Source organism: Apostichopus japonicus, chromosome 19 (assembly GCF_037975245.1).
Source record: "Apostichopus japonicus isolate 1M-3 chromosome 19, ASM3797524v1, whole genome shotgun sequence".
NCBI classification, from domain to species: domain Eukaryota; kingdom Metazoa; phylum Echinodermata; class Holothuroidea; order Aspidochirotida; family Stichopodidae; genus Apostichopus; species Apostichopus japonicus.
This window is the reverse complement of record NC_092579.1, coordinates 12,806,435-12,817,591: the sequence shown is the minus strand read 5'-3', so window position 1 is coordinate 12,817,591 and position 11,157 is coordinate 12,806,435. Positions and strand designations below refer to the sequence as shown.

Below are 11,157 nucleotides of genomic sequence, written 5' to 3'. Positions count from 1 at the left end.
TCGAATTCATACAGAGATATCTTCGAATTAATGTTGGCATATATTAAAATTAATGCTGGCATAAAAATCGATTTTATGAGGGCATACAATCGATTTTATGATAGCATATATGCGATTTAATGCTAACATACATTCGAGTTAATGTCAGCATATATTCGATTTAATGCTGACATACATTCAATTTAATGCTAACATGTATTCGACCAATGAGAATGCAGGAGTATATGTCTGCATATGATCACTCCCGACAACAATTCAGCCTCATCCGGCAACCATTTTTGTCCATTGTGGCCAACCATAGGCATTTCAAAGAATCACACAGATATCATGAAGGTTGTGCGTTTAACTTTTTCCTGGAAAATCTTTCTATATTCACATATCTTGCCGGTTAATTCTCTCCTGCGTATGAATTTGTTTGTTCTATGGGGGTCTTAATCACAGGTTGAAGAAGGGGGGGGGGGGTGGGAGGAGAGGGAATAGGGTTTACAGTTTCTTGTATTTGTCTACCTGATCATGTGCATGTCAATCGTCTCTCTGTTGAGTCATTTGAAGTCAGAAACAGCAAACGAGGTCAAGAAATTTAGTGAAATTGAAAGGAAAGTAAAGGTTAGGAAAACAAAAAACACAGAAAACCAGCTTCAATTTTCTCTTAATTTTATTTAGCTACAATGGTTGCAAATTACAATAACTTGTCAAATGCAATTAATGATTGGTTAAGTCAACTATTAAAACTGTAGATAGAAGACACACTACAAGCTGACATGCTTGCTGCTGGTCCAGTTTTATTGAAAGCGATGGGCTTACACAGGACTCTCCTATATGAAAAGCATTGGAGATGACGTACCTGAACAATGGTCCAGACGACGGTTTATTTTACCGAAAAGATGGGAGCATTTTACAGACAAATGTCATATTTCCAAAACAGTGCACGATAATCCTGAGTACCTTTCCTCTGACCTGCCCTAACCCAGCAAAGTTTGGATCAGTAGGCTACTTGATAACAGGTCATATTGACCATATTCATGCCATTTCTGTTACATGTGGGCTGGGGCACTGCATGCCTAACCTCTTGCCCTACCCACCCCTACTGTAGTGACACCTATGCCAACCCCTACCATCAAGTACCTAATTTGTACATGTGAGCCGCAAAAACTAATGAATGAATGTTTGGATATTACTTCAGGTTTCCCCAAAAGTTTTGATTTGTTTGGAGTAGAAACAATCATGCTACAAAAGCTTACCAGGTGCATTACCGTTATTGTGCAAGCACTATAAGCTCACTCTCTATTGATGAATTGCGCCCTCTATTAATACATTCTTCCGACAGTAAACAGTCTTCTCTCAGGCAACTCCACAGTTGGAAAGTACAAACATACAGAGCAGGTAGAGTTTGAGAGGGCAGATCACCATATCACAGACTAACCCAACAAATATAAGGAATAGTTCACAATAACTGTTCTCAACATAGCTATGCATGGCTATGCATGGCTATTCATGGCTATGCATGGCTATGCTATTCATGGCTATGCAGGCTCATCATGTCTATGCATTGCTATTCATGGCTATCGCAAGTCTTCTCCCAGGCTAAAGTTTTGCACAAATTGATATTATTATTTAACATCAACACATCTATGCCAGGGGTATCTTTCAACCTAGTACATATAACTTTTCAAATAATTTGATTACACCGATCCTTTCATACGATTCTCCCCTTCACCTCCAACACCTAAGAGCAAAATCCATCAAAATAAATGCTTCAGATGCCTTGGTTAAATGATTTCCTTATGCTTGCTTTTCTGTTTCTGTTCAGTAACCAGACAGCCCTGAGACTTACATTACAATCACACCATGGTTTGATAGTATTGATCAGTTTAAATGTTTCATCATCTTTCTTCTTCTCTTTGATGATGATCTATTCCTGTTTCTGTTCAGTAACCAGACAGCCCTGAGACTTACATTACAATCACACCATGGTTTGATAGTATTGATCAGTTTAAATGTTTCATCATCTTTCTTCTTCTCTTTGATGATGATCTATTCCTGTTTCTGTTCAGTAACCAGACAGCCCTTGACTTACATTACCATCACACCATGGTTTGATAGTATTGATCAGTTTAAATGTTTCATCATCTTTCTTCTTCTCTTTGATGATGATCTATGGATCTGCAATTCCATGTACTTCCTCTTGTTGTACCTAGAGAAAACACAAAAGTAATGAAACCCAGAAATACAGTACTGCACTCACCTATGTGTATGCGTGTGTGTGTGGGTGTGTGAGTCTGTGTGGGTGGGTCTGTGCAAAGGGGAAGCAAAATGGGTCTCAAAAAATACACTCTTTGTATGCCTTTACACACACACACATCAAAAGTTCAAAACTTAACAATAAAATGAGCTTTCCATAACAACAATATGATATTTCAAGATTCTGATCCTGTACAACAGATTCACACAGACTAAATACATGAACTCATCTAAGAATGACTGATATGTTTTGACATAGTGGGGAGACAAAATGGTCAACTTGCTAAAAGAGTAAGTAACAATGGTAGTAGTAATATTGCCAGGGATTTTCAATTCCTGGTGAATGACATTTGACCTCCACCCGATAACAACTGCTACATGCAGGAATTGTGGGGCAGCTGGTATACTAGGTATGGGCTCTATCAATGCCATAGTTTTTTAAAGTATTATGTTTTCCAAAAATATAATAGAAAAAGTTATTCTTCATACCTCCTGGTTTCTGCATCAGCTAAAAGTTCCTCCACTATTGTTTGTCGTCGTTCCTTCTTGCTGACCCTGGCGTGGTAGAAGTCCACAGAACTATCCATGACGGTACCGACCTGACATATGAAAATAATATTCAACTGTTAAAAGCAGACATGTCTGCTTCAATGGGAGGCCAAAGAGCCTAACCAGGTGCTCTTAATTTCCAGCAATTAACTGAGACTCTGAATATATAATTCCATTTATATTTTTTTATATTAAAATCATTTAATTTATAACTCATTTACTATTGAACATATATGACAGATTTGGTTCGAGACTGGAGGGTGGGTGGGAAGGGGGAGCTGGTTATGGTGAGGGTAACCCCTTCATCAGTCAGAGCTATGAGTTTACCTATTATTTGCTTTGTTATATCTGATTTATTATTCAACTGTTGGGTTAATTTTAAATATAATCCCTGCTCTGGTTGTAATGCCCTTTTCAGATAATGATGCCAAGAACACCGTCAAGGTTCGTAGAAAGGTGCGTAGGGACCAGGTGATAAATATTGGTGTGCAAATACTGGAAGGTAGGCTACAGAAATAAAAAGAGCTGCAGTTGACACTTCAATGTAACTTTGCATTACTCTGACCATCAAGCCAATTACTGTTCATACATGACCGGATATCTCTCAATCTAACTGAGAGATCTGTCCCGTTCTAATCATGAGAACGCTTCTTGTTCTTGGCTTATCACCAATTTAGCTCCATGCAGAAACGTGAGTTTCTCATTACCACCTGAATGTTATGCTATGTTCCCCCCCTCCCCCCTTCCCCCTGAAGCTTTGATGTTTATGCCTTATTTGATTATTCCTGGTGCAAGTCTAGTAGGCAGTACCTTACAGTACTGTATTATAACTCTCATTGTGATGTGTGGTACCCATTAGATTTTAGGAAATTCTACACTCCTTGCAGCTCTTTAAAATATCAAGTCTTCCAGAAGTGTTGGTCGATGCTGATAACATCATCATGGTCTCATCACCATGGCAACTGCCAAAATGAGGACACAAGCAGGGCATCCAGGGGGGATACTGAGAAGGGTCAATTTCAGTGTCAAATCTGATGTGCTGCAACTTTCACAATAAACAAACCACCCATAAACAGACACTGCAACAATATTTGTTACCTGCGAATAATGGATATCTTACCTTGTGCGATTCTGGAAAGAATGAAAACCTCTCATTCAAACTTAGGGGTTCCATGCTGGCATACTTACAACACTTCAGATATTGCATGCACCCAAGTTACCTACACCCCCCCCCCTCCCCCATTTACATTTACTGACTTTCCCTGTTGTTTCTTTTTGAATAAGGTATCCCACTTTATGTGGACAGCCCGTTTAGAAATAAAAAAGTAGGAGGGGGGTAGGAAGCTTCCAAAAAGTGGGGGGCACAACATCAGAGGGGGAACTTTCTCATTTCACAACCACCACTCGTTATGCTATAAACCAATACACACCGGCCATATCACATAAATATATATGATGTGTTAGTATGCTATCAATACTAGTATGGTGCACGTGAATAATAAATATAAAATATTTAACCTAGCAAAGGCTTAAGATATCCAAAATATAGTTCTTCATCAAAGGGGCACATTTTATTTGCCAGTAGGGCACATTTGCTATTTTGGAAAAAAGTGGGGGGAACGTGCCCCCTCCCCGGCTCCTACCCCCTGATCATAAGTAGATAGTGCTCCCTAGTTAATTAGACAGAGACTGCCTGTGATACCATGGTGAATGTGAAACCATCTGCCAACTTTTTTTTGAGCAGACTCTGTTCAAATCTCAATTGTACAGGAAACCTCAATAAGATACGAACAGCGATTTTCATGATAGCTTTTCCCTTAATGTTCAAAATTTGTTTCTAAATTTGTTTAATCAAAATTTGTGTCTAGGTGCCAGATGGTAGCTGTCAACTTCCAGTTAAACAGTCGACATCTGGGTTCACTTGGAAGTTTATAAAACTGTGAAATATTGGTGGGTATTCACAATTGGAATAGGACGCCAGTTTCTCTTGTGAATTACTTTGGTATTCCCATTAAACTCTGCACAACATGTGTTGTATTGCAGTTTCTGACAACAAACAACAGCTTTGTGTGTGGGAGCTTATTTTTCTATGAGTCAGTTAACCATCCGAATGTTTACCTGGACAAACTTTGGTAGTGTCTTCATGTCATTCTTCCTATAGAACCTCTTTGGATCCAGCACTGATCTCATTTGTAAGGTTTTCAGGTCATTCTCTAGTTCTGGGGTCATCTCCACTGCTTTCATGTTAAACCATCCATCGCCTGCCTTGGAGTCTCGGATTTTCTGTTGATAAAAGTCAAACAACAAGTCAGCCATGACCATGTTTTTTGTTACAAAATAGTGATTTTGCAACATGTGAAATCAGAAAAATCGTGTCCATTAAAGGACCAACTGATCAATCCAGGCACAGGATTGGGTGTCATTGGTAGGCTGCGATGGCAGTTGTGGTCAGATTGGACTGAGACACTTGCTCTTTGAACACCTCTAGGCTCTACATTTACACACCATCAGAACAAAGAAAGGCTGGGCTAGTAATCATCCCTTACCGCACGTCTGTAGTTTGATGCTGTTTGGCCGTACGGTAGCTCTGACAAGAAAGATGATTTATTTTGGTCTGCCCCAGTATGGAATAGCAGCAAATTAGTTTCAAGTTAAGGTATTTATTGGAAAGACTGATGCAACTAGAGTGACTAAAGTTTATGATTGTGACATGAATTAATTAATTTACCTTTCTCTCTTTCTTTTCTGACCTCTTTGAGTTCTTGTAAGGTGGGATATTATGCAGTTTCTCCAGGTCAGGAGTCAGGACACTCTTCTCCAATAACTATCCCGGAAGCAAGATGAATGATAAACGTTAGACAAAACTGACACTAAATGTTATGATAGATTGCAAACATGAGAAATATTGAAGCGTCCAGTATGAGACTGTGTCTTTTTCGATGAGCAAAACCAGACATATTATTTTGAGTATTTAACACCCATCATGGCAAATGAGTAAGAAAGTTTGAATTTTTCGCAGAACAACATTTTACCAGAGTGATAAGTCAATGTGTACATAAATCAGCATCCATATCTTGAAAATCAAAATGGCAACTTGGCAGTAATTTACAATATTAATCAGTTGATCACCATGGCAGCATGATATTCTACCCAATCAGAATACTGCAAAAACAATTACTGCTTCACTCAAATATCAAGATTCTTACTAAAATTTAAAGGTACTGTAGCATGATACAATTTCTTGTATTTCTAATGTTTTGCTCTACAGTGTTGCCACTGTGATTGCAGTATAACTGCTTTAATCGACAACAGAATTTTGAAAATAATCAGTGGTAGCTTATAATGAAGAAATTTGATGAGTTGACTTTGCAAATTTGGCACTCAATTAGGTGAGGCTACTGAAACAATCAAAGTGTCGGCTGCAACGTTTGCTTTTCCAAATTCCTTGTCGGCAGAACATTGATGTTTGCAGGTTGGACAATATTTTTTAAATTAAATAGATCATAAAACTATGAAATGACACAAATTGTAGAAATCATTAAACCATAAATGAAAGCCATTCTATCTTTATAAACTTCATTCACAGAACAAATGTGGTATGATAGCCAGAGGTGTGTCAACCACAGTAGATTAAAACTACAAAATCACAATGTTATTTATTTGCTACCTTCTATGCTGTTAGTAAAAGCCTGCCTGATGAGAGGGAGAAGGTCAGGGGGGTACAACTCTGCAGCTTAGGGTTTATTAGGGTGTTAGCTCAGTGCTTGATGCGGTGCCTTTCAATCATAAGGTCCCGAGTTTGAGTCACTCCAAGATTAATGTATGTCGTCCAGTTACAGAGTTGTTTACAATTGACAATTCATAATTATGGAGGTTAAATATGAATCTACAAGACTGACTTTGGTCAGCTTGCGGCTTTGATAAGCCAATGAGGCTTCTTTGTGAGTTCCTACTTGCAGGAGGATCTAAAAATACAATATATACGATTAGGAAGTCTGGGGACTATGGAGGTGGCTAGGGAGAATATGGGATAAAGAATACTGTATTCACATTTTCATCATATACTTAAGGAAAATTAAAAAAAAAGTGCAAAGAGGATGCCTGGTGTCATAAATTTATCCTCTTGGGCCAATTAATATACGTAAGATGACAAATGACAAAAATATGTCACTCAATTCAGGATGCAGCATTTATTTACATATCTTCAGTACTTGGGTTTGTTTTTGTATGTACACTAGCACACCTTAATATTCATAACCAAAATATAAACCAAAATGTACCTTATCTTGAGAACTTTTCGCCAGCATTTGTCTAATATCATCAATCTTCTCCTCACTTTCCTGTGGAGTTGGTTCCTTGTCAGGTTCTAGATCATAGCCCGAGTCCAGCCCTTGTGGTATTCTGAAAAAAAAAAAAAGTGGCACCATAAAGCCTAGGCATAAGGCTTCTCTATCACCTCTCTATGCTAGATAGTAGGCTTTTAGTGGCCACTATAAGAGAACAAGTTTCTCTTCTTAGTAATGGTCATTAGCTTTTAAAACGAGGCAAGGTGTTCTACGTTTAAAATAATTAATGCAAAAACAAATATTGACACAAACAGACAGTGTGGCCTAGAGGGTTGATTACAATGCTTGTCTAAGGCATTCTTAAACCCATTCACACTACTTGCAAGTACAACTTTCTCAGGCAAACCGTTCCACTCATTCACAACCCTATTAGAAAAAGAGTTATGCCGAATATTAATCCTACTTTGTGACTTTTGGAGTTTAAGACAATGACCTCGGGTACAACTACTATTAGCACACATGAAAAAGTTGGTGAAGGATAAATTGTCAAAACCATACACAATCTTGTATATTTGTATATTTTTTTGTTTCATCACAATTTACAGTGTGACGGGAAGTCTCCTATAAAGCCTGTAAGGCTTAACAAAGTAGGAGACTCCCCAAAAAGAAAAAAGAAAGAAAAACTTAAGAATAGAAAATGAAAAGTTAATAGTAGCATCTACAATGATGAAATAATCGAATTGACTCTACTTGAAATTAATAATGTTAATAAGCAATCCTAACAATCTTTATAATGATCTTAATCGCAAACACACACAAGAATAAATCCATCAATAGTGAGAAATAATTACAGTTTGGAGATTCCTTTTGAATACAGAGTAAGAAGGCTTATTCTTAACATTATCCTGGAGACTATTCCACGTTTTTATAGCACGAATACGAGGATTAAAAGAACTTAAAGTACTTCGTTGGGATAAAACATGGGCGTTATTACAATGGCGTGTTTGATGGTTGTGGATTAGTCTATTACTATATATAAAATCTTTAAAAGCCTCGGATAGCAATCCATTCCATGCTTTATATGCAAATGTTGCAAGCTGGACTCTTATAATATCATTTAGTTTTAATAAATTTAATCTTTTGTATAATGGGCTAGTATGATCACGTGGTGCAGCATGTGATATACGGCGGATAGCTCTCTTCTGGAGGACACATAGGTGATTAAGATTTGTAGAATAGGTTCCTGACCAAATAGTCGTGCAATAAGTTAATTGGGGTAAAATCAGAGTTATATAGAGTGTTCTGAGTATATTTGGAGGTAAATAATGTTTTAATTTGCATAAAATACCAGTATTTCTAGCCACTCTGTTACAGACTGCTGATATGTGATCACGCCACGAAAGTTTATTGTCTATGTGTACACCCAAGAACTTAGTCGTGTTAACCCGATTAATAATTTTATCATTCATGGTAATACTGTGATCCCATCTGAATGAGTGACTAGCATTAAACACCATATAATTAGTTTTTTCTATATTAAGAGATAATTTGTTTGCTGCAAACCAGCTGGAAAATTTACTTAGTTCAGTAGAAACAGTTTTATGTGATGAGAGCAGATCTTGGGAATCGAAGAAAATATTTGTGTCGTCGGCAAATAATATTGTTTTAGCAATATCGGAGACATTAACGATATCATTGACATAAATTATAAATAGTAATGGACCTAGTATAGAACCCTGAGGAACTCCGCAAGCGATTTTAGCAAGTTCAGATTTAGAATTTTTATATAAAGTGTACTTGTATCTATTTGAAAGATAACTATCTAGCCAATTTAGGGTTGTTCCTCTGATACCATAAAAAAATAATTTACTTAGTAATATTTTGTGATCGATCTTGTGATCGATCTTGTAAACCTGAATCAAGTCACCACGTAATCTCCTAAGCTCCAGTGTGGTGAGATTCAACAGTTGTAACCGCCTATAATAAGGAACACTCTTTAACGAACTAATCATCCTAGTAGCCCTCCTCTGGACCTTTTCAAGTACTTCCTTATCCTTAGCAAAATATGTGTTCCAAACCTGCACAGCATACTCCAGATGGGCCTAACCAACTCTCAGAAAACTGAAGGTTCCTCTTGATCATACCTACAACCCTATTACCTCTTTTAGCAGCTTCAAGACAATGTTTAGAAGGTTGCAGAGATGAGTCAATGGAGATAACTACTGAAGGTCTATTTCAACAAAGACTTGCATCACCTTGCATTTATCAATATTAAAACGCATTTGCCATCTCTGAGACCAGGAAAAAACCTTATCCAAATTCGTTTGAAACTTCTCAGAATCGGTTTTGGAAGAAGACTTCCAAAAGCTTAAAAAAAGTTATTATTTAACCAAGCAAGTTGGATAAAACTGCTTTAACTTACATATTTTCTTTGACTACATTTGCTACACGTAATATACTGCTAGACTTCACTTTCTCCTGACTTGTGCTGTTTGAGGATTTCTGCTTCTCAAGTGAATCAAGTGGTAAGAAATCTTCAGTCCAGCCACCTTCTTGCTCCTCAGAAGTTTTCTCTGTTTCATTCAGTCTTGTATTATTGATATGTTTTACTGCAAATGTGACAAGTCTGTCTATCTCTGAGTCACTAGAATAATCTGACAACTTGTCTCCTTCTTCTTCTTCATTCTTCTTTGATGTTTGGTTCTTTTTATCAACTTTCTCAAACTGCTGTTTCTTTCGCATTGATGCCCTAGTTTTCATTGTTAAGCTGAGTTTTGATTTATGATAGAATTCTCATATAGCTTAACATGCATATGTATCTTCCTTGTCACAGTTCTTGGTTAGAGTTATCAATTCAATTCTGAAGTTCTTCAAACCTGAGAATAAAAGATATGGTGAAGGAAAAAATAAAATAATTATTGGCATGTTGGACATAGGGCCTACAAAGAAGGAATAATTACTGTACATAGGCCTACAGTACAGTATAAGACCAACAAAAGCAAATCATAAACTTTAAAAGATCTAATAACAATGGAAAATTGTAAATCTCCCTAATTTCGTGAAAAACAGGTTGGAAGCCTTTTCGCAGGTATGCTGCTAGTTTGTTACCTTACCTTTAAAAGAGTTAGTCTTTCTTATTTCAGGCCTAGGTCTAGAGTTATATACTGACACACTTTTGTTCAGCATCCTACGAAATGACAACAGTAGTTAGGCTAATACTAGATAATGTGGGTAGCTAATACATAATGTGGGTCTAAATAAGGAGTAGCCCAAGTTCTAGCAATGGAAGTAATAGGCTAACATAATTAGTATTGTGTGCTTACAACTTTTACAGAGAAACTTTTTCGCACGATGCGATTTCAATACAATATAGTTGGGAAGGTCTGTGGATCCGACCAAGTCACCGAAGCCAATACCGACACTGTATGGTAGAAATAGACACGTATGTATGTACAGCAGGAAATCCTTTCCGCGAAATACGATTTCATGGAAAGAAATACTCAGTAAAATGGAATCAAAGTAAACAGGAAAGTTGATTCTCAAAACAGTAACCTTATATGTTATAAACGTCATCCAGAGTACACCCAACAACTACAGGAAGGTTTCTTCACTTGGTAGTGCTTGTCGGGTCTGTAAAGAAACAAAATGCGTTTCTTGACACATGTTCCTGTGATGTTGGTTGTACCTTAATATTATAATTCCCACAAGAGTTGGCAACTATATAAACATGGGTAAAAAGGCATTGCGGATTGTCAAATGCAATGCCGTCACGGGGCGGTGACGTACTCGTCTGAATCTAGACACTCACATTAATTATGATTATGTAATTATGAATGTGAGTTTATAATCATGGACATGATTATATGAGACCTTAGAGAAGAAATGCAACAAATTGCTTCAGAACAGCTAGATAATACTTTTTTTCTGTGAGTGGTACCAAACTTGAACCCCAATTTCAAACGTACCATTTATTCTACACAATCAAGAAGGATTTGTTGTTGTTGTTGACATAACCAAATAACGAAGTGCAATGCATACTAGCTGTTGTGTCTTCACCGGGCTTTACTACACTAACACAACT

At 37.2% G+C, this 11,157-nt stretch overlaps 1 protein-coding gene across 4 annotated transcripts; it reads right to left on the bottom strand.

Annotated features, from left to right (window-relative positions):
- Positions 1-637: 637 nt before the first annotated feature.
- Positions 638-11,157, bottom strand: LOC139960236 (uncharacterized). Of its 4 annotated transcripts, XM_071958430.1 has the most exons (8): positions 11,042-11,157; positions 10,629-10,706; positions 9,499-9,952; positions 7,071-7,191; positions 5,519-5,614; positions 4,909-5,073; positions 2,731-2,840; positions 638-2,194 (listed from the first exon to the last, which is right to left on the bottom strand). In XM_071958430.1, exons 3-8 carry the CDS (start codon positions 9,834-9,836, stop codon positions 2,110-2,112), a joined length of 915 nt encoding a protein of 304 aa, XP_071814531.1. In that variant the 5' UTR covers positions 9,837-9,952; positions 10,629-10,706; positions 11,042-11,157; the 3' UTR covers positions 638-2,109. The 4 variants fall into 4 exon arrangements, with proteins under 4 accessions (XP_071814531.1, XP_071814533.1, XP_071814530.1 ...); XM_071958432.1 differs by lacking the exon at positions 11,042-11,157 and having other exon boundaries at positions 10,688-10,788; XM_071958429.1 differs by lacking the exon at positions 11,042-11,157 and having other exon boundaries at positions 10,629-10,784.

What these genes read in the sequence shown, in the direction of transcription:
- LOC139960236 (XM_071958430.1), bottom strand. Translation starts at nt 9,836, where the DNA reads ATGAAAACTAGGGCATCAATGCGAAAGAAACAGCAGTTTGAGAAAGTT. An exon ending in AATGTAGTCAAAGAAAATAT is followed by an intron (nt 7,192 to 9,498) that starts GTAAGTTAAAGC and finishes TTTTTTTTTCAG; the next exon opens with AATACCACAAGGGCTGGACT. An exon ending in CGAAAAGTTCTCAAGATAAG is followed by an intron (nt 5,615 to 7,070) that starts GTACATTTTGGT and finishes CTTCCGGGATAG; the next exon opens with TTATTGGAGAAGAGTGTCCT.